The 23,964-nt window shown below is 35.7% G+C and overlaps 1 protein-coding gene across 1 annotated transcript in view; it reads left to right on the top strand.

Annotated features, from left to right (window-relative positions):
• Positions 1-20,601, top strand: part of LOC115975452 (uncharacterized aarF domain-containing protein kinase At1g71810, chloroplastic) — a 29,642-nt gene extending 9,041 nt beyond the window's left edge. Inside the window, exons 4-21 of the mRNA XM_031096232.1 lie at positions 3,682-3,852; positions 3,971-4,123; positions 4,465-4,500; positions 5,117-5,160; positions 7,163-7,253; positions 9,650-9,691; positions 9,808-9,916; positions 12,780-12,894; positions 12,980-13,029; positions 13,160-13,238; positions 15,352-15,402; positions 15,590-15,731; positions 15,896-15,940; positions 16,637-16,741; positions 16,860-16,901; positions 18,358-18,516; positions 19,924-20,043; positions 20,228-20,601. Of these exons, the coding sequence (XP_030952092.1) occupies positions 3,682-3,852; positions 3,971-4,123; positions 4,465-4,500; positions 5,117-5,160; positions 7,163-7,253; positions 9,650-9,691; positions 9,808-9,916; positions 12,780-12,894; positions 12,980-13,029; positions 13,160-13,238; positions 15,352-15,402; positions 15,590-15,731; positions 15,896-15,940; positions 16,637-16,741; positions 16,860-16,901; positions 18,358-18,516; positions 19,924-20,043; positions 20,228-20,332 (1,659 nt within the window). The 3' untranslated portion in view covers positions 20,333-20,601. The remainder of the gene's footprint in view (positions 1-3,681; positions 3,853-3,970; positions 4,124-4,464; positions 4,501-5,116; positions 5,161-7,162; positions 7,254-9,649; positions 9,692-9,807; positions 9,917-12,779; positions 12,895-12,979; positions 13,030-13,159; positions 13,239-15,351; positions 15,403-15,589; positions 15,732-15,895; positions 15,941-16,636; positions 16,742-16,859; positions 16,902-18,357; positions 18,517-19,923; positions 20,044-20,227) is intronic.
• The last annotated feature ends 3,363 nt before the right edge of the window (positions 20,602-23,964 follow it).

The following is a 23,964-nucleotide window of genomic DNA, read 5'->3' as shown; positions in this document are numbered from 1 at the left end:
ATGTGACTCGATCGGGTTTTAATAATCCAGCTGAATTTTGTGAATTGTGTAAAATTACATTAATAGGTCAATTTCATTGACTTCTTTACTGTTTAATGTGTGATAATATGATAATTTAAATAAAAGAAAACTTAAAGAAATAAAAAAAATGCACTTTTTAGTTTCACATAGCCAGTTAGCACGTAAGTATGAGTATATCAATATATGTGATATTATATATTACTTAAACCTTCTTTTCTCTTCTTTTGTTTACATTTCTTGCACTTTATTTGTTTATTGCTTTAAGTTAAGTCTTTAAATTTTTTTTCTCTTCTTTTGTTTATGTAGTTTGAGATTTCCTTATTTACTTATTTAATATACAGAATTTTAAAACACGTAACAAGATTTTATTTAGCAAAAACTTTGTTGCAATCTTATGACATTCGTTTATTTTTCTTTTTATAGAATTTCTAATGCTATTGCTTGTGAAACTTTGATTTTGAATAATAATGACGAGTTTAATTTAGGCATATGCCTTTTTTTTATTTACATATTCATGTTATGATTTCTCAAATTTACTCATATATATATATATATATATATATAATTTTTGACATCTTTTTATTTAACCGTGCGGTTCGACCATTGATCTACTGGTTGAACCAGTGACTCAACTCATAGATCGGGTCAACGTCCGGTTTGGATTTAATAACTATGTTTGCAAGGCAGGCTCCTTACCAATGAACTATTTGGGAATTCCTTTTGGTGATTCATTTAAGGTTAAGTTAGTTTGGAATGGCAAGATAGAGAGATGGAGAAGAAGTTAGCTGGATGGAAGGTACTGTATCTTTCCAAAGGAGGTATATTTGCACTCATAAAGTGCACACTATTGAATCTAAACCTCCCCCAATGTTAGACCCTTGGTCCTCGAGATGGAGTGGTTGCATGTTGCACCCATGCCATCCACAATATCCTATGGGTTAAGCAAGGTTGTGGGCAATAGTAGGTTGTGCTGCCCCTCTTGGTGGTGCATGAATGCATGAGTATGCTGTGTTGGCAGCATGACAGTGCCTTTGCAAATGCCATACACTCATGGTCATGGCTTGGCTGGTTGCAGGCCATTTGTGTGTTGTAGGCAACATTTGTAGTGGGTGAGCCATGGCAACTTGAGTGGCTTGACCATGGGCAAATTCTTGAGCAGTGGGTAGGTTGTGTATGTGCAAGGAAAGGTTGGGTTGCTTGAACATGTTGGCATGCTGGGTATTGTAGGAAATACGAGTTTGGGCTTTGGCTTGCTTGGCCAATTGTAGTTAGATGGCATATCCGCATATGGGTGGCGATAATGTTGTGTAGGTTTTGTAGATTGTGTTGACTAGACTTGGAGGTGGCATTGGCATGGGCCAAGCCCTCCACATGGTGGTGTATGGACCAAGGCTGAGTTGCTAGGTATTTGCTTGGGTTGCCAAGCGTTTTTGCATAGCTTGTGGTGTGCAGGAGCACGTGCACAAGCAATGGGCATGTGTAAAATAGGTGGCAGCAGCATGGCATGGTATGGCAATTACCAAGCAATTGCATGTTCAGACAACCTTTGTTGGTATGCTGGAAGCATTGAAAGGCTCCAAGACAACAAGCAATTGTGCCCTAGTGGCAGTTCTCAGATTGTGACAGTGAGTGTTGGGGCAGTTACCATAACAGTTATTCCTGCATGTGATCCTTAAAGTTGAGACTAAGTAGGGTGAACTTAGTGCCATCACAAGGCAAAAAAATTGGGTGCAATCCTTAAAGAGCACACTATTGAATCTACTACCTATTTACTCTATGCCTGTGTTTACAATGCCAATCTTTGTATCTAAAAGACCGGAGAAGATATAGAGAGAGTTTCAGTGGAGTGGAATGACAGAGGAGAAAAAGATACACCCTGTGGATTGGCAAACAACTTGTACATCTTTATATTTAGGAGGATTGGGGATTGGAAAATTGAGCACATTTAATAACGTGTTGGTGGGAAAGTGGCTATGAAGATTTGCTCATGAGAGCGGTCAAATTTGGAATGAATAATAGCAGTAAAATCTGGGGTTGAAGAGGGGAGTTGGACTTCACATCCACTTTGCATAATGCATGGGGTGGGGGTTTGGAAGGCAATCAGACCATGACGGGGCTCATTTTCTCGATATGTTGCTTTTAGTGTTGGTGAAGATCTTCAAGTGAGATATTTGCACGATGAATGGTGTGTTAAGAGAGCCTTAGCATTCTTATTTCTTGACCTTTTTCACTTAACTATAAACAAGGAGGCTATGGTGTCAGAATATATGGTGGTTACTGATGGTGGGGTTCATTGGAACCCAATCTTTGGGAGTCGGAATAGTTTTTGAATTTTTTTCAAGTTGCTATATTCAATCAAAATTCATGTGGGAATGGAAGACAAAATGTATTGGAAACTAAATAAAAATGAATTTTTAGTGTTTGATCTTATTTTGAGGCAATAAGAGGAACAATGGTATCGGACTTTCCTTGGAAGTTGTTTTGGAGGGTGAAGGTACCTAGGAAGGTAGCTTTCTTTTTATGAATGTATTGGAATATTTTCCTTGGTGTTGTATGTATAAAATAAATGGATAATATGTGTTGATCATCTGCTTTTGCATTGTTCTATTACTAGGGAATTGTGGAATTTTGTAGGTAATTTTGGAGTCAAATGGGTGATGCCCAAAATAGTGAGATGATGGCTATGTAGTTGGAGATGAAGACCAAGCCCTTTTTGCAATGGAGTGTGGAATATGGTCTTTTCATGCTTGGTGTGGCTTGTTTAGTTGTCGAGGAATAAGGGGACCCTAGGAAGCATGGGTGCGGATTTGGGTTTAGGTGCGGGTGTGGGTTCAGTGCTGCGACATGACAATTTTTGAAAAAGTAGGACACGGGTGCGGTGGGATATGTTTATTAATTAATTATTAAATATATTTTTATTTTTATTTTCTATATATTGCTAAACACTTTTTTCATAAAATGGTAAACATATATCAATTTAAGAGCAATAGTATATAGATAATAAAGTGAATACATAACCATTTACATAATGTTCATAAATTAGAATACAATATCGAAAGTTTGAAACTAAAACTCAATAAAAGATAAGTTTGAAATTAACCTTTTTTTTTAATAAGTATTTCAGCCCATATCGGGGCCTATTTTGGACTAAATCAAACTAAATCGAACCGTATTGGGCCGTGTCAGGAAAAAAAAAAAAATCGTCAAGGGATGCACATGCAGCCCCGTGCCCAGGCCACTTGGCGCGTCCTGCTGAGTTCAACATGGGTGCGCCGACCAAAATGGTGCACCTGTGCTTCCTTGAGGGGACCTTTGAAGGGTAGGGACTATCAATTGAGAGGATGAAAACGCACTTTGTTGGGTCTCTCTTCTTTTGGCTGTTAGGAGATATTAGTAGACCTCCAACATTGTATGATTTCCCTGATTTGTTGTACCCTTGATTGCTAAAGGAGTGGTTGGGTAAATAGCTAATATACCCACTGTCCCTCCCTTTGTATACTGTATATTTCTTTCTTTCAAATGTAAATTGACTTACATATAAAAAAATTGTAAGTGCTATACTTTCTATCGCACCAATGATGTGATTCTCTTTTTTGTTTTTAAATCTCTTATTTCATGATCGTCTTTAAGATGATCCTATTTCAAGATATCTTCTTGCAGGATTTGATACCACCTTCATATTTGGATGAACTCTCACTGTTGCAAGATCGAATAAGTCCGTTTTCCACTGAAGTTGCTTTCAACACAATAGAACAAGAACTTGGGTTACCAATAGATGAAATTTTTTCTGAGATTTCACCAGAGCCTATAGCGGCAGCATCACTTGGGCAGGTTTATATTTGTTTATGCTCATGATCTGGGACATTTTTTGTGATATCTTTCATGTAATTAAGCTTTGCTTTCTTATCTAGCCACTTGCTTCAGTCCCTCTCTTCTCTTAAATAATTAGGTTTATCAAGCTAGGCTTCGTCATAGTGGAGAGGTTGTTGCTGTTAAAGTTCAAAGGCCTGGAATTCAAGCTGCCATATCCTTAGACATGCTAATCTTGCGTTTTCTAGCAGGGTTACTAAGGAGAGCAGGCAAATTGAACACCGATCTTCAGGTATTCTGTAACATGTAGCTTGGGTAAAATACCTTTTATTTTTATCGGCCTGTAGATGAGGAATACCAGTATTATATCCAATGCATTGTGTGATGTTGCTGACTACTGAATGGGTCTTTTTGAGGGTTTGAACATTTCCAATTATATATGAGAGCATTTTGTACATAAAAAAGGTCATACCCAAAGTACAAGACTCCCACTTTTGCAGGGTCTAGGAGAGAAGTTGGTAGGCAGCCTTATACCAATTTTGGAGAGCGTGATTCAAAGAGCATTTTGTACATATAAATGTTTTATGTTTCCTTGTCATATTGGAACTAAGCAACTTGACCTTTAATTTGCAGGCTGTTGTTGATGAATGGGCGTCAAGTCTTTTTCGGGTATGGATTGATCTTTCATTATGACATTTTCCTTATTAAGCCAGTAGATGTTATGACTTGGTGGAATGTTGAGTAATAAGGCTAGTCCTTCAACTAAATGCTAACTTTATTGCTTAGAGTTTAACTAAGTCTACTACTATACCATAGTTAAAAAGTGCCTTGTAATACAGGAAGCTTAAAATCTTAATATCAAGAAACCATTCTGCTTCCCTTAGAATACTCACAAGTACTGTTCGACTTAGATACTCATGCAAAAATAATATTTTGCCATACATTTGGTTGAAGAGAGTTTTGATACATTTGCTTGCATCTTAGCATCTGAAAATATACTGCATAGGGAACACCTTAAGTGTCATCAGATGCTTACTTTTCTAGAGGCCATTTAACTTCATTCACTTATTCTATAATTGTTATATCATTTGTTACTTTTAAAAGCAAAAATGGGGAAAAAGAAAGAAAGAAAGAAAGAAGAAACTGGGAAATAAGTGGTTGACACTGTTGTAAATTTCCCACTGCTGGTAAAGCACATCGGAACTTATTTCTTAAAACATTTTGGTTGCATGAGCAATATTCTTAGAGCTTCAAATTGAATACAGGTAAATCACATTGAATGCAGGAGATGGATTACATAAAAGAAGCAAACAATGGTCTCAGGTTCAGGTAGGAGCATGATCTGAGTATTACTTATGACTGAAATTTCATGATAAAAAGTTTCCATATCTAATTTTTTTGCTGTCTACAATCTAATTTTGGATTCAATCTCTTAAAAGTAAGTTTGGTGGCATATTTAACATTTCATATAGATTAGGAATTTCATTTTACAGAGGTATCCAACAACTATTTCAATTAGTGAATAGTGATGGTAGGATCAAGCTTCCAACCTAGATAGTACTTGGCCACACTGTTTTCTTGAATTTCACAATATGGTTAATTTTATCTAGGGCTAATTCAATTGTGTTGTAGGTAATCCCTCACACAAATCTATCATGTTGGGTTGCGAAGAATGCCAAATGACAATGTCTAGATAACTAACTGAAGTAACATTTTTGGTGATCTGTTGGGTTTGGTAGGTTTCATTGGGTGCCTTGAGGTTGCTGTGATGAAGTACCACTAGTCACAGTATGAGTCGATCTAGAGTTGTGCCGGTTCATGACTGGTCAATCTGATGGGCTTTTGAGTTGAGCTGGGTCAAGATGGTAATGGTGACAAAGAATTGGCGTAGAGAGGGAGAGAGAGAGATCAGACTTCATTTATTTTTAGATTTGAAATCAGAAAAACTCGTTTTATGGGACTTAATGGCACAATGTGGACAGAACTAAACAGGACTAATTTAAAAACAATATAGAGTTGAAGGACTCAATTGAAATAAATGAAACTTTAGGTAAGAAATCGAAAACAGGTCAAACTTAGAGGATGTAATTTGTAATTAAGCCTAATTTTTTTTTTTTATCTGGTTATTTTTGTTTTTGTGTGTGTGTGTGTGTTTTTTTTTTCTTTTTTTCTTCTCTCTCTCTCTTTTTCTTTCTGTCTTGCCTGTTGGCCTCCTTTCTGATTCCAGCCATGTTGATCTATCAATTTGAAAATTTAATCATTCATCTAGATTGTTAGAAATTTTGTTACAAAAATTGCACCTTATTTCATTAGGGGATTTTTTTGGTACTAGACTTGTATCCTAGACTATGTTTAGGTACTTCACTTCCTATAAGGGGGCTAGGTGAGGATAAAATGTGTTGGATTCCTAGCAAAGTTAAGGGTTTCTTGGTTAGTGATTATTATAGAATTTTAGCTGGCTCTGCTTTCTATGGGTTTCCTTGGAAAAGTATTTGGAAGCAGAAGATTCCCTCTAGAGTAGCTTTCTTTGTTTGGACTGCTGTCTTAGGGAAATGCTTGACGATTGATAATTTACGTAAAAGGAAGGTGTGGATTTTGGATTGGTGCTACATGTGTAAGAAAAATGGTGAATCGGTTGACCATCTATTCCTTCATTGTCCTTTTGCTACGGATCTATGGTCTATGGTTTTGGGTCTTTTTGGAGTAACTTGGGTTATGCCGCACACTGTTTTGGGGCTGATATGGTGTTGGCAAGGCAGCTTTGGTCGTCATCGAAATGGTTATATTTGGTCTATCATTCCTCATTGCTTATTGTGGTGCCTTTGGAGGGAGAGGAATAGTAGATGTTTTGAAGATACTGAGAGATCTATTCCGAACCTCAAGCTTCTCTTTTTTAGAACTTTAAGGGATTGGTTGTTTGCTTTGCAAAATAAATCTTTCCCTTCTTTTATTGTTTTCCTAGACCCTTTCAATTTTTGTATTTGATTTCCTTTCCCTTGTTCACTCCCGGTGAACTAGGGTGTTCCTTTTTTATCAATATATCTTATTACTTATCAAAAAAAAAAAAAAAATGTTTAGGTACTTCACTTGTCAGGATGATATTCCACCTGATTAATTAATGTTGCCTGATAAAATTCTTCAAACTCTAGAGAGCACAATAATACGATTTACAGTTTAGATAGTTGTTTTCTGCTTGTACTCTCATTCGTTACCTAATATTATATGTTTTGATTGTAATTATATGCTAAGTCACCTAAGTGTGTATATATATATGTGTGTGTGTGTGTATACATTCTTTTGGCTAGGTTCATGGTGATATATGCTTGAACAGACAGTTGTATGGCGGGCTACCAGATGTGCTGGTCCCAAAAATGTTTGTGGAGCACTCAACTCGTAAGGTCCTTGTTATGGAATGGGTGGAGGTATGGTTAATTTCATCTTTGTCATTTGTTACTCACTAAAAAATTATATGTACCTAATTCTTGGAATAATCCTAACTGCCAGTTTCCTGTAAAGTTAATTATTGTATTCATGTGGTGATCACGAGGCCATATCATTTACCTTGAAACTAATTAAATACCACCTTCTTCAGATATAAGTGTGTGTGCGTGTGTGCGCATGCTTGTACACATGTAATAAAACAACTTTACAATAGAGGAGATATCTCATGTACAACAGGATAGCGAGAATCTCCAACAAAATTACATATATTACAAACGGAAACAGAGGACATCAACAAAATATACTAGCGAATTCACTTTTGTTGTACCAAAGATGTGGACCACTCAAACATTGATGTCCAATATACCGACTTAAGCTCAATTACAGAGTGGTCCACACCATTGAAAGTACAGCTATTCCTCTCCCTCCAAATAGTCCACATCAAGCAAAGAGGGCTACATTTTAAACAAAAGAACTATATTTGTCAAACCAACATCTCCAACCAAAGAATAGATCAATAACTCCCTTTATATATATATATATATATATATATATATATATATTATGAGTTTTGATAAGATTAATAACCCTCTTAGGTATCAACCAATGAACTATAAATCTAGAAAGAAACAAAAGTCCAAAGCTTGTAGGTGACTTTACAATGAAATAACAAATGATCCACCCTAACAGTAACATTTGCACATACAACACTAGTCAACCAAAGGGATACCCCTTGTAATGAGATTATGCTCCATCAAAATCTTTGCCATAGTTTCTGTCCACCCAAAGAAAGCGACTTTCCTTGGAATTTTAGAGCAGCAAATAATCTTCCGTGGAAATTTCCTGACATTAGCACCTCTTAAAAATTCATAAAGAGCACGGACCACAAACTTACCATTACTTTTTGTCGTCCACCTGAAACAATCTGAACCCATACCACTTGGATCCTTGGAATATACATACATATATAAGGGATTTGCTAACCTTCTCATGTGGAGTTTATAAGTTTCCCTAGTCTTAAGTGGACAAAGATACACCCTTAGAGCATTTGCATCAGCTCGTACAAAATTCTTGTCTATTTTAGCATAAAAACTTACTTTTTCTACTTTGCATACTCATTTTTCAAAACACTCCATATCAAATTATCTATTTTACACTACATTTCATTAAAATATTAAATTTTTTCGATTTTTGTAATTATTTTTCTTTTTTCACACAACAACAACCATCATCCACCCACTTCCTTCATCCTCAAGATACGTAAAGAAAGAATATTGTAGCAAACTTGTAAATTATACAAATATACTCATTGATGTGGATCATTTTTAGGCAAAAATGTGTAAATTTTACACATTTTTTCTATTATACACCCACTAATGTGAGTGCTCTTAGTTTTGGTTTCTAGTCATTATGGAATTTCACAGTAAGTAAAGATCATGTTAGAGTGGGTGGCTTCCCTCTGCATATATCAACTTGTACAAAATTGTTCTCCTTAATACATCTCTTTGGACACTCCCAGATAAGCTGGAACATAGATATTCATCATGCCCAGGTTATTATACAGAATTGAAAATGATTCCTTTATGGGAATACACGTGTGAGTGGTTAATATAACATAGTTGGGCCCAAACTCATAGGCTTAAGTCTTTTGGGTCAAGTGGTGTCTCTATATGTTATATTAACTATTCAGTTGGTGGCTCCCCAAGGTGTTATCTCTCCAACATTCCTCTTGAGGCCTTAATAAAAATATCTCCCAACTGACCTCACAACATAGCATATTGTGCAGCAGATTTGTTTCCTGATAACCACATCGTGCCCAATATGACAATCAAACCTCAATGTGTTTGATTTGCTCATGGAATACTGGGTTACTTACTTTATACATTCATGCTTGGTTATCATAAAACATCCTCATGGGCTTTTTATTACGTAAGCACATCTGTTCCAAAATAAGTCAAACATCTAATATCTTAAATGCTGTATGCCTAGATTTTGCAAGAGAAGTATCACCTGAAGGCCATTTTTTTATATGATCCTACCTTGTATTCTAAAAAGGAAAAAAAAAAAAAAAATTAGAGATCGTTTGAAGCTGGTCACCCCTAGCTTGTGCAAATATAAATCAACATTTTACTGTACCCAAGGTTACCCTTGTATTTCATCAGAAAAAATAAACAATGATAAAGTAACATGGTATCCTTGAGTGATAATTTCAAGGTTTCCAATAGAAATATTATGGCAACCTATGCCCCAATTGTTTCTTCAAATATCATTCACGGGGTGGTAGAAGCCATTCTTTCTTAAATGTGCTCCTATTGAACCCTTATTTATCTACTCACAAATTCTTTGCTAATGTCTTCTCTTTTCATGGCTATTGTAGGGGGAAAAGTTGTCAGAAGTGAAGGATCTTTACTTGGTTGAGGTCATTTTTAAAATTAATTGCAATGATGTGGTTATTAAAAAAATCAATCTATGTAGCCTTTATTTTAATTTAGTTTTTGTAGGCAAATGAGATGTCTGTTTCTTGGTGCTGAATAGGTTGGAGTCTATTGCTCATTCAATCAACTTCTGGAATATGGGTTCTATCATGCGGATCCACACCCTGGAAACCTTCTCCGCACATATGATGGTAAACTAGCATATTTGGGTATGTGTTGCAACCTTGAATACATTAGCCAATAATATTAGGCAATATATTTATAGCATAATTAATTACTGACTTGCTTTCTATTTCCTTTACACCAAGTGTCTTTTCTACTTAACATTTGATCCATTTGACACTTTTTATATCCTTTAATTCCAAATTGAAACTAGCTTGTCGTAATCAAGTTACAACCATAATATTTTTGTATGTTGCTTTATGCATTTGGGATAACGTGGGCATAGACAATAGACATGAATTTGAAGATAATTTGAGGGGTTCTTGTTGTATCTATGTGTCAATTGAGCTGTTGGCTTAATTTTCTTGCTAGCAATTTTGATTTGTTTGTTACATGATCTGATTTTTAGGCGAATGGTTGGACCATTTGTATGGGCATGTTCCTCCTTCCCTGCTGTTTTGCATTTTAAAGACTATGCTATGTACATCTTTAGCAATTATTGCATAATCGTCCTAAAAATGGTTTTTCTCTCACTAGTATCTACTATCCGGCTTCAACCTCTCTCTAGTCTCTACTATTTCCACTCTCTCGAGTCTATGCCTCTCTAGTTTGAGTGTGAGGCTAGCTACCAGCTCACCAGTTAGGGTCACAAGTCATGACTCATGAGTAACTTGAAAGTGTGAGTGAAATCCATAGAGTGTGGGTGAGAGAATTACCGGCGTGATTTTTCAACAGTCAACAGCTGGATGGGGCAATGCAACTCACTGGTTGCCGATCTTTGGCTGTGGTGCTTCGACAATTGATGGCCTTGAGTTAAACCATGAGAGAGAGTGAGAGTAAGAGAGAGAGACAGATTTTTTTGTAGATGGTATTGACTTAAGATTGATGGTGGTGTGCTTGCCAGGTGTGAGCCAATCTTTTTTTTTGCTCTGCTGTGTTCAGGATGCGTCCAGACCATATAATTATTTCTTTCTGGATACATATCTAACATTCAGGCAGGAGTGTCGGGGTGGTACCCCCCATGTGCAACAAGTGTTTGAAACGGATACCTCTCCAAAAAATGGCATGTTAGCAAAAACAGGTGTTTCAGTGTTCGCTCTTATCATGATGCATTAAGATGAATTTTAATTCCACCTTCCCTGGGAAATGAGTATTGAGGGATAAGGCTTCTCCAAAGGTGGCATTACAACCTCATGAAAAGAGAGATGTTTACAGTTAATCAGTTTGTGATGTACAAGCAATATGAGGAGCAAGTTGATCACTTGATGTTGCATTGTTGTGAGGGAGAATATCATATGGTTTTCACTGTTAAGTTGGTGATGCCAAATGCAATGAGAGGGGTTCTTCAAGTTAGCGATGTTGTCCTAGTCCTACTACTTTTACTACTTGGGTCTGAAATATAGTTCCATTATGCTTGATGTGGTACATTTGGAGGGAAAGGAATGGACTTTTGAAGGGCTTAAATTATATATTGAGAGGTTGAAATCCCAATTTGTTGGGTCTCTAATCTAATGGATGTCTCTTTCTGGCTTCTTGGCTGAATATTCATTGGATGTATATGTCTATGTAACCATGTATATGGCTAAAACTTCAAAACTGATTGCAAATTAGTTGGGGGCCTGAGAGGCAGTGGTTTACCGTGTGGTCAATGTTAAGGGTTCAAGTCCACTTATCTCCAATTTGTGAACTTAGCTGATACAAAGTTATATGATAGCACCAAAATTTTCTTTCAGCAAGATCTTTGGCACAAGAATTGGGGTTCATCTGTGTCACCTTGACTTGGTTATGATCAAGAAAGCACGGGTGTGACTCCCGAGCTGCTGCACCCGCACCGGACTCATCCCGACGCGGCGTCCGGGCTCCTACGCGCCGATTCTCCTCTTTTTTTTTTTTCGATTCGCACTGATTCAGGCCGAAACCGGCCGATTTGCTCCGATTCTGGCCGAAACGGCCGCTGGCCGCCATTCTTCTGCTTCATGTGATTTTGTGAGGAAAAAAAAAAAAGAGAAGGAAGAAGAAGAAGATGAGAAGACACAAAGAAATGGTTAGAACTTAGAAGAAGTGAAGAAGAAGAATAAAGGTATATAACTAAAGAATATAAATTAAGTAGGTGAGAAAGTCATTAATTCAAGTGGGTAGGCTTGGGAATTGGAAAAGGAGTAAAGGAACCTTCTTGAAAGGTGGTTTTTTGTTTACAATTACCAAAAATATTGATTTTATTAAAAACAAATCATAAATAATTGTTTTTTAATAATAAACTCTACCCCTTTATTTGAATTTTTTTAATATAAAAAAATATTAAATTCACTATATAAAAATACTTTTAATAATTTTTTAATCGTTGCACCCCGCCACACCTGCACGCTACTTTTTCAAAAATTACCGAGTCCTACACCCGCACCCGAATCCAGAAACGCACATGTGCTTCATAGGTTATGATTTCTCTTAATTTTTTAAGAATACCATGTTGGGTTCTTCTCCTACCTGTATCAAATAGAGATCCACAAGGCCCATGATTGGGAATTGTTTGATCTTCTTTCTCCAAGGAAGAGGCAAACAGAATCAATTTCTATTCAGAACAACTGTTTGTCTCTAAAAGCCTTGCAAAATCTTTAATTATAAAGTTGACACAAATTCTAGGTCAATGAAGTGCAATCTATGAGAATTATTGAGTTTGAATTCACTCATTAGTGATGATGGTTATAGCCTATCCATATTGCATCTCTTTTTGGCCTCTTCGCTGAATATTCATTGGATGTGTCTGTCTATGTAACCATATATTTCTGCCTGCAATATGTCAAGTTTATACTTAATCTGGGTATGTGTTGATAGATGACATATAATATGCAGAATTAACTTTTACCATTTGTACCAAAAAAAAGGGTTAACTTGTGATATATTTCCCACCAGATTTTGGTATGATGGGTGAATTTAAACAAGAACTTCGAGATGGATTTATTGAAGCCTGTCTCCACCTTGTGAACCGTGATTTTGATGCGTTGGCTAAAGACTTTGTCACTCTTGGGTATCATGATTATCTCTCTTTCTATTGGAGATTATTCTCATTGATATTGGTATTTAGAAGGCTGGTTTACTCTCAAACTCTACAGGCTTCTTCCGCCAACTGCAGACAAGGAAGCTGTTACAAAGGCTTTAACAGGTTTTCTCTATTTGTGTACATGAATTTAGCTGTCCCTGTAGCTGCATTTTAGGAATTTCTGGTATTTGACTTCTTCCTCTGGAGGATCATACTAATTAGTTCTGGTGTCACCTGCATTTTTTATTTGTAGGTGTATTCCAGGATGCTGTTGCTAAAGGAGTACGAAATATTAGCTTTGGAGATCTTCTTGGAAATTTGGGAACAACCATGTAAGGTTCTGTCTAATTACTTTCATCTCTCTGCAAGATATACATCAACTTTACAAAAATTTAATGTGACATTGCTAATCTTTCTTGTCAATATGAATAGTGCTGAATGTTTAATGATCTGGAGCTTTTTTTTCTCCTGTTTGATACGTTCAACAATTTTCTTTCTATTTTTATAGAAAAATGAAAATATTAAGTGAAAAAAGTACTAATTACCATAAAAAGGAAGGGAAAACTTTCTTTCTTTCCTGATCAAAATCTTCTTACTAATTACCATAAAAAATTTCATTCTTTCACTTTCCACAAAAAAATAAAATAAAATAAAATAAAAAATAAAAAATAAAACTTGAAAAGACAGAAAGAAATGAAAAGCAACAGAAGAAAGAAGAAAATAAAGGCACTAGTACAAATAACTTCTATACTAAGAAAGTAATATCCAAAAGCTTTCATATTAACAGTGTTTCATCTGGGCCAGTTAGTTTAAACCAGGACTCAGAAAGTCTGTTCGATACATATATTGAATATACTAAGAGATATGAAAAGTCCACACGTATACACAAGAACATGATACCAAGGTTTTATCTTTGGAATAGGAGAGCATGTGCTTCACATGAGCGTTGTAAATAACAGTACTGTTTACTTTTATTTAAAAAAAAAAAAATAACAGTACTAATCACGGGAAAGCATAATTCAACATGGACACATATATCCATGTAATGGGCTTCAATCAAAATCTTGGATGAATATATAATGTTATATCATTGGTATAATTTTTATATTTTTTGATATAGGGAATAGATGAGAGCTAGGGTTGTAAACGAGCTGAGTCGAGTTGAGGGTTTTGTTCATTTAATTTTATTTCGAACACGAATCAAACTCCGAACTCATCACCAAGCTATATTACATGTTCAAACTTGATTCATTTTCTTGTTGAACAAGCTCGAACTTCTTCAAGAGCTACTTGATTAATTCTTTTTTCCCCCTATATATAGTAATCATCACAACTAAAACTGTCGACCTCTTGACAATCTATGCTAATAATTAATAGCTAAGTTATAGTTGAAAACATATTATTTGATTTAATTAGATATAATGATTTTTGTTTATGAACTTAAAAAAATTAAATTCATTAATTTTATATTGTTAAAAATTATGTGTGTGTGTGTATATATATATATTTACCATTAAATGAACTATTTATAACATCAATATGTTACAAATAATAATTTGATATCTTATAAACTTATTTACCAAGTTACTCAATCCAATCTCAAGTCTATATAAGTATATTTTGTACATATATACATACAAATATATAATATTATATATACTCAAGTCAAGTGTCATACTCATAAACTTGTTCGTGAACATATTATTATGTTTGAGCTTAACTTGTTTAATACTTGTGCCTAAACCTGGGCTTGAACTTTTTGCTACATAAACAAACATTAAAATGTTTTTTTTTTTTTTTTTTTTCCAAACGGAGTCCGAGCCATTTATAAACAGCTCTGTTCATTTACAGCCCTAGTTGGAGCTCAGTTGTAAAACCTTGTCTCTACTCATGTTCACTTTAGTAAGCTGAAATTCAGTCATCTGTGTGGATTCTATAGCCCCTGGTCTGCCACCTTGACAGTGCAGTCTGTGGATATGAAGGACTTAGTGCCATAATGCTTGTGAAGCCGTTATTTACTACAATTTATATACTACAATTTTCTCATGTCACAATAACCACAGTATGACAATCATATTTCAGCATGGACGAGCAGATATATAACGGACTGCCTTTGTTGTCATTAAATTTTATTCTCTCTCACACCAACTCTCAAATGGATGACTACTCTGTAAAAAATGAATGGTTCTTACCTTTAAGACAGGTTGTAGAGAAGATTCTTTTGGCAGCACATGTTGCCTTGCTGCCAGGATGTAACAACTCAATCATGTACAAAAGAATGGGAATTATGCAAATGCATTGTATTGGTTATAACCATGAAGATTGGAAGGATCAATTGCCAAATTGAATCTTAGTTGGTTCATTCTCAAGCTATGCTGTTATCTCTCTCTTCGTGAAATTAGTCAAATGATCTTTTCCATTTTGTCTTTTTAATCTCTTTTGCAGGTATAAGTTCAAATTCCAAATACCCTCATATTTTTCTCTTGTAATTCGAAGGTAGTCAACTTCTCTTGGAAGAGATCAATAGACCTCTTTTTAACTTCTGTGTCATACTTGATACTGTTTGTGTTATTTTATATGGATCTCGTATTGGAGTTGTTGAGTAAAATTGGTTGGATCAATGTTGTTGAGATTACTGTCATTATTCTACTTGAAGTCTTTTATTTCTATTTCTGTCTGTCAGTCTTGCCGTATTGGAGGGAATTGCAATTAGCTCTAACCCAGATTACAAAGTTTTGGGTAGTACATACCCGTGGATTGCTAGAAAAGTACTAACTGATAGCTCACCACAGCTGAAGTCTTCTTTGCAAAATCTTCTTTATGAGGTAAAAACTGACCTTTTTTCCTATTTGTCATGTATTCATTCAATTGTGGTACCCATTACATTGAAGCTATTGATGCTGTAGTATGTGCACTTAATCTCCCAGCAAAAAGACACTATACATACATAGTCAACCATAGTCTTGATCCCTAAATTGCTTCTTCTTAGGAGGGTGTTTTCAGAATTGATCGTCTAGAGTCTCTGCTAATGGAGGTTAGATTTTCTCTTCTTTTTACTAAATAACAATTACTTTCTTCACTCAAATTGCATTCTGGTCTTATGATTATAGCAAATGACCTTTTTGTGGTACTTTTATTGCAAATACTGTGATATGATGAAGTTCTAGATGCATTTGAGTTATATTTCCACCGACCTTGTAGCTATGCCTACACACTTGACTGTTCTCAATATTCTAAACTAGAAGATAAGTGAGTAAAAGTGAACTTTTTCTTTATCAGTGCTGAACCAGTCTTGGTAACTGATGCTTGCATCCATTTTAGTGAATAAATGTGTACTTTCTTAGGATATGCATTGATAATATAGATTTTCCAGTCATATCACCTAAAAAATATTGTTCCCACAGAGCTAAAAATGTTTTCTGCTTGGTCTGCAAACAGATCAATTATATAATGTAGTGGCTCTTTTCAACCAGTCCAATCAGCTGGTTTGGTCTAGGATTTAAAATGTTGAACAGATTATTGGTATGAAATTCAGCCTGAGCTAGATGCATCCCATCTATACTAGTGGTGTTGCATGTTTTGATAATTAATATCCTAATGAATCTAACAGGTCATTAACCAGTGCTGCCCACACATAGGGGCAAAACATTCTAAAATTTTTATTATTCTTTTCCAACTTTGATATTTTAGGCTTAATTTATGTTAGTGCCTCAAATAATTCTTGTGGCAGTCCCTCCGTGCCAGAACAGAGAAGGCATTGGTCAGAAAACCAGTAGAGGAAACTAATTCCAGGGTGGTTGTTAAGCAAGTCCTTTCTTTTACATTAACTGAGAAGGTATTTCAAATTTCTTGTACTCTTGAAATAATCTTTTGATCTGAGCTGGAGCTGAAATCATCCGAATACTGCAATCTTTTTCTTTTTCTTTTTTCTAATAGTGATGAACATTTCTCAGGGTGCGTTTGTGAGAGATATACTTCTTCAAGAAATTGCTAAGGTAGGATCTTTGGACTCATACATGTTATTTCTATCTATAGTAATTACTAATTGTAGCAAATTCTAATTCTCAAAGAATGACCACATGGTAGAACTTCATGCTCTCGCACATGAGTTCCTGCTTTATATATATATATATATATATATATATATATATATATTAGCAAATTGATGCAAATAATAAAACATTTGAGAAAAACATGATTAAATTCTATAAGATTCAAAAAATTGTGGTCTAGTTTTGATGTGGGGCCTTCTTCGCACATTTTATAGGCTACTTTGTTTATTATTGAGTCTTAGTATAAAGTTTCTTTTAGGTTAAAAAGTCATTGGTTCGGTTTTAATAAAGTTTCTGTTTTGCTAAAAATAGGGGTAGTTTGATAATTTCCCGAATTTTTGGAATGGGCTGTTATGGAAGTCCAAGAGTCTTGTTTAATGTTTTGAGTCATTTTTTCTCTTTGGTTTAGAAGTTCGTAATTACTTCTCTTTATTATTAGGAATTCTAGTCTTTCTAGGATGAGTCATAAACCTTAAAGGATGAGTATTGGCAATAGCCTACAAAAAAGTCTCTATGTATTCAATAAAGGACAGATAGTGAGATAATATTAATAAAATTCCAGCTGCTTGTTTTAAGCTTTGAGGGTGTGATTGCCTTATCCTACCTAAGGGTGAGTGCTTAAGAAAACCTAGGTGTGATTGCCTATGGTGTATCTTTCTTTGTTTCTCGTTCTATTCACTATTTTTAACCTACCTAAACCCTTAAGTATCAAAAGGACAAAGTTTGGTTACAAACTTGGTTATAACCAAAGGCTACAACTCCTACTAATAAAATTAACATGACTACATATTTTGAAAATCTAACAGTTGGATTATTGGACTGCATGTTCTTTATGTTCTTAACACACGTGTCAAATTTCGTGTCAATCAGAAGTTATTTACTATTTGATCCATAAACTTATTTTTTATGCATAATTTTAGACTACAAAAACTTGAAATTTAAACATTTGATAGATGACATAGCTATTGATCTTTGATCTTCTAGAAATTTTGCAAGCATGAAGGATATAAGAAGAAAAAGTAATTCAATGGTGAATTTATCAAAATTCACATCCAATAAAAAGATATTTTGAGTGAGTTGTAGCCTTAAATTACAACCAAATTTGTTGCCAAACTTTGTTTGTATCAAAACCTCTTCAAGAACCCTGATTTAGTGTTGAATTCCTTAAGATCCTGCATTAAAATTGATATCAGAGCCCATTAAGGTTTCTGTTGTGCATCTTACATGTTCTGTGGTCGCTTTGTATCTCACATGAACTGATTAGTCATCTGCTGACCATGTACTTAACTACAGTCACTTTGAGCATATATCTTCTTAATTACAGTGCCATCTTTTAATTGTGGAATTTTTTTTTTTTTTTTTATTTGGTGTTTTAAAATGGTCTCTGCAATTAATACAGGGTTTGGATGCACTTGGGATAGCAACACTGGATTCTATACCTTTCATCTCTTTCTTTTCGTTCTCATCAATGACTGATGAAGACAAAGTTAACTTGAGAACCTTGCGCCGCCTTATGCTGTTGGTGTCAGGACATCAATCAACTGAAAATACCGACACAGTAAGAACTTTTGCATCTTCTACATCGCAATGCAGTTATATCATTATTAAGAGAGAGAGAGAGAGAGAGAGAGAATCAAGACTAGATTTATCTCAAATATGTATAAATTTCATTGAACCAAATCATGCATAGTTTTGTTGCTAGTGTTGGAAATTGTTCAATACAGGCATGCACATGCACACATACATTGATGCAGCAGCCAATACATGGTTGGACAAAGCTTGCTATGTACAAGGGCCACTAATTACACAAGGAAATAAAGAAACAACCAAAATCTGTTTAAGTTGTTTCCTGCAGCCTATGTTGAAAACTTTATATCAAATTTAGATTTGTACTTGTTTTGAGGATTTTTGTAAGTCTAAGTATCATCTAAGAATTTTATTTTTTTTGTAATGATAGTTTCCTTGATTTACGTAAATTATAAGCAAGTTATTAGGGATGAAAATCTTTCACTATGACATTACTTAGAAGGGAAGAAAAATGGCTGCTCTTAGCTGGTAGCTGCTGTCCATTGAAGTATCCTAGTACTCAGTTGTCCTAGTTGGTTTTCATTTAAATGTGTGATTAGCACCTTAGCAGGTAATTTCCGCTATAAAAGGATGTGACCTATAGTCTTTTGCAGGATGAAGAGTTGAAAGGTGCACTTTTTGACTTGATGTCTTCCCTCCCCTTCCATTTTTCTCCTTTTCTATGTGATCTTCTCTTTCTGTTCTCCTACCGTCTTGCTAAAATTCTCAGCTTTCTCATGCCATATTTCTCTCATAAATTCCCTTTTATACTTCCAGCTTATGCTTCTATTTCTCTTTCTAAATTCTCTCTACTTGATTCTCACCACCCTTCAGCAAGACAGCCCCTGACTCACTTTGATTGTAAGGTTGTCCCGTCCTGCATATCTCACACACACACACACACGTGTTTTTGTAACTCACAAATCCAAAGAACAAAAAACACAAAATCTATAATTAGCATGGCATAACATATTAAAATAATTCATACAACAAAAGTATTCATGATATTTGAGACATGAACAACCTTAGAATCCAAGTGAGGTGATTTCTTGCTAGAAAGGTGGTGAGAACCATATATCTGTAAAAATTAAAAATAAATAAGAATCGAGAGAGAGTCATAGGCTGGGTATATAAATGGGAAATAATTTGATTTTGCTGGAAGTCAAAAGTGGCATGTATATTGCATTTCATCATTCAAAAGCAGGTTTTTTTGAGCATACAGTAAATGAGCTGTCTTAAATAGATAGATTGCAATCCTAGCACATTGAAAAGTAAACGTACCATTTAATTTATTCTTGTCCATTTACCCAGAAATTTGACCAACTGATAATTAGGATAATGGAATGAAGATTCTATTCAATCCTTTGTCACAATTAATGTATTTGTTTCTATTTTGTAGGGACTTGGAGGTGTTAGTCCATACAAGAGTCAAAACGTGTACCAAGAGGAAGCATCATTAGTTTTTAATCAACTTGCTTCTGTTCAAGAAATTCTACCCATCCTATCTGTTATTTCTGAGGTAAGAATCAAGCATGTGCATGCTTTAAAATATACAAACATCTCGGGTGCGCACATATATGTTGCACACATACATAGACCACATTTAAGCATTTCCTTCTTCCCCTTGTAATGTGCTTTCTGGATGTGGGGGCTATTCTTTGTATTTGGCAAAATCATATTTAGATATATTTATATCTTTGCAGCTCCCACCAGAATCCCAACAGCAGTTATTTAGTCTACCTGCTGATTTGGCCGGACGGTTGATTTCCCGTGTCACTGCAAGGACAATCCGAAGGATGTTTTTATGAAACATTTATGTTTTGGATATGAATTAAACCTATAATTCGTTTGAAAATATTGGGAGATTTTCTTCGGTCAACATAGATTCTTTTTCCTCTTCCTCACTGAAGTAGTGAAGTTCTCTTTGTTTTAAGTATCCTTCATACCAATCAGAAATTTTCAGCTGATTGCATTGACTAGATTGTGCTAGATTTAAATATTGTAAATTGGTTTATAGCAATTGAAAATTCTCCTTGTAAACGCTTTAAAGAAAATATATTCTCAATTTCTTGAGCAATTACTATTCTTGCAAGCTCATTATGAGTCAATTTATCAAAAGCTTTTTTGAAAAGAAAGTTATGGAGACAAAAATCTAGAATGTTATGGATAAAGGAAGGAGATAATAATACTAAATTCTTCCAAAAGGTGGCTAACTCCCGTAGAAGGTTTAATCATCTGAGTACTTTGGAGGTGGATGGGGTGATCTATGAGGAGGAATCTGAGGTGGCTGCTCAGGTAGTAAACTTTTATAAAAATCTGTATAAGGAGACAGAGGAGTGAAGGCCTTTTGTGGAAGGTTTGGAGTTTGATCAGATAGAGGAGTCAAAGAGGGGTTGGCTTGAAAGGAGATTTGAGAGGGAGGAGATTCTTCTAGCTGTTAATGAGTTGGCCGGAGATAAAGCTCCAGGTCCAGATGGTTTTTCTATGGCTTTTTTCCATCATTGTTGGAGAGTGGTGGAAAGTGATGTTCTAGCAGTTTTTGAGGAGTTCTATAATCATAGTAAGTTTGAGAAATCTTTGAACGCTACCTTTATAGCCCTGATTCCTAAGAAGAATGATGCTTCCAATATTTGAGACTTCAGGCCTATTAGCTTGGTGGGGAGCTTGTACAAGATCTTGTCCAAGGTTCTGGCAAACCGCTTGAAACTGGTCTTAGATCAATTGATTTCTGAGTCTTAGAATAGTTTTGTGGGAGGTAGACAAATTCTTGACTCAGTTCTCATTGCCAATGAGTGTGTTGATAGTCGAGTGAAGAGTAAGATCCCGGGGGTCATTTGCAAGCTAGACATTGAGAAAGCTTACGATCATGTGAATTGGGAGGCCCTTCTAGATCTTTTGAAGAGAATGGGTTTTGGGGAGAAGTGGTGTAGGTGGATTCGCACTTGTATTTCTACTGTCTAGTTTTTTATTTTGATTAATGGGGCTCCAGCTGCCTTTTTTGGGAGCACGAGGGGTCTGAGACAAGGGGATCCGCTATCTCCATTGTTTTTCTTGGTCATGATGGAGGTCTTGAGTAGAATGCTGAAAAGAGTTGAAGGTGCTGGCTTAATCAGGGGTTTTAAGGCTGATTGAAGGCGGGGTGAAGGGGAATGTGTCTCGCATCTTCTGTTTGTGGATGATACTATTCTGTTCTGTGATGCGGAAATGGAATAGATCCTTCATGTGCGGATGCTTCTCCTTTGCTTTCAAGCTGTGACAGGTTTGAAGGTTAATGTCTTGAAGAGTGAGATGGTTCCTATAGGGGAGGTTAATAATGTTCATTCCTTGGCAGAGATTTTGGGTTGTCAGATTGGGTCTTTGCCTATGACCTACCTTGGGATGCCGTTGGGCGCTTCCCATAAGTCCCCTTCTATTTGGAATCCTATCTTGGAGAAAATTAATCGGAAGTTGGCCGGATGGAAGAAGCTGTTTTTGTCAAAAGGTGGTCGTCTGACTCTTCTTAAGAGTTCGCTTTCTAGCCTTCCTACTTACTATTTATCTCTTTTTACCATCCCTTCGCATGTGGCTAAAAAGATTGAGAAGATTCAGAGGAATTTCCTGTGGGGGGATTCGAAGATGCATTTGGTGGGGTGGGATAAGGTGTGTGCTCCTAAGGCTAATGGTGGTTTGGGAATAAGGAAATTAACTACTTTTAATAGAGCCTTACTAGGAAAATGGTTATGGCGGTTTGGGGTTGAGGAGACTCTTTTTTGGAGGAGGGTTGTAGCTTTGAAGTTTGGGGAAGAGTGGGGGGGATGGGCTTCCAAGCTAGGTAGGGGTGTTCATGGTTGTGGTTTATGGAGAAGTATCCGAAAAGGTTGGGAGGTTTTTAGCAAGCATATCTGGTTTAAGGTAGGGGCAGGGAATAGAGTGAAGTTTTGGACAGATCAGTGGTGTGGGGATCTTCCACTCCATCTATCCTTCCCGGTAGTGTACCGGATTGCCACTAATAGAGAGGCATCTGTGGCCTCTTCTCTCGAACGGTTGGGGACCGAGACTCGGAGAAGCTGGAAGGTTTTGTTACTTAGGGATCCAAATGATTGGGAGATGGGAGAGGTGGATGAATTCCTTCATACCTTGGGTTCTAATTTACCTCAATTTGAGCAAGGCGACCGTATGATTTGGAAATTGTCGAAGAAAGGGGATTTTAACATCCGCTCATTCTACGATAGGCTTCGAAGTCCCTTGCCTATTTTCTTTCCTTGGAAAGGTATTTGGAAGGTTAAGGCTCCTACACACGTCTCTTTCTTTGTTTGGACGGCAACTTGGGAGAAGATTCTTACAGGGGACATTCTGCGATGTAGAGGTTTTGATTTTGTTGACTGGTGCATTATGTGTCGTTGTAATGGGGAGACGGTGAATCATTTGCTTCTCCATTGTGAAAAAGCTTATAAGTTGTGGAGTTTGGTTTATAGATCTTTTGGGATTTCTTGGGTTTTGCCAAGGTCAGTTGCAGATACGCTTTTCGGCTGGTGGAATTGGTTTGGAAAGTACTCTTCTAGCATTTGGAATCTAGCTTCGCTGTGCCTAATGTGGTGTATTTGGAGGGAGCGAAATTGGCGTACTTTTGAGGACAGGGACAAATCCGATGACCAGTTGCTTGCTTATTTTAGTGGCACTCTCTTTGATTGGTCTAGGGCTTGGGGACTCACCTCTAGTGATTCTCTCCCTTTGTTTCTTTGTTCTCTCCTTTGTAATTAGCTCTTTGCTGGTTTCTGTTTGTTTTTGTGTTTCGTTTCTTTTTTCTGTTTGTTTCTTCCTCTGTAATCTTTGCTCTGCCTTGTGTTTTCATGAGGTAGTTCTTGAATATACTTCTTTCTTATTTATCAAAAAAAAAAAAAAAAAAAAACCTAGCTTTTAGTTTTTGTCACACATTTAACATAAATGCTACCAAAAACTATATTTTTTTTAATAAATATTATGCAAATAAGCTACCAGAAACTATGAGATACCTAAACAGACATAACCTAATCTGTCTTTTATTTATTTTTATTTCTTTGGAAAAAATATAAATTGCACACTTTAAGTCTAAGCAATTTTCAATTTGGTCCTTAAGTTTCACTTTGATCTAGTAAGTTTACATCTGTTACCAAGTGAATCCTTTTGTCCATTCCATTAAAATGTTTTTGTTAAAGTCATTTAAAACGATGCCAAGTTTGCTTTATTGCCCAATTTTTATATTAATTCATTTTTATTTAATTTTCAATAAATAAAAAATATTTCTTTTAATTTTCTCATTTTCTAAGAATCTAAATCACTCTTTCTTCTTGCTCTGTCTCTCTTTGGTGCATTGTTATTAAACTTAGATCGATCAGGTTGGTCAGATTGGAAATCAGGTGACCTGACACCTAAATTGTTCTGAGTATTTAAATGGACTGTTTTTGCATAAGACCCGATCAAA

This window comes from Quercus lobata, chromosome 2, assembly GCF_001633185.2.
Source record: "Quercus lobata isolate SW786 chromosome 2, ValleyOak3.0 Primary Assembly, whole genome shotgun sequence".
Lineage (NCBI taxonomy): Eukaryota > Viridiplantae > Streptophyta > Magnoliopsida > Fagales > Fagaceae > Quercus > Quercus lobata.
Note: the sequence above shows the minus strand (reverse complement) of the source record. Positions and strands in the feature narration are given on the sequence as shown.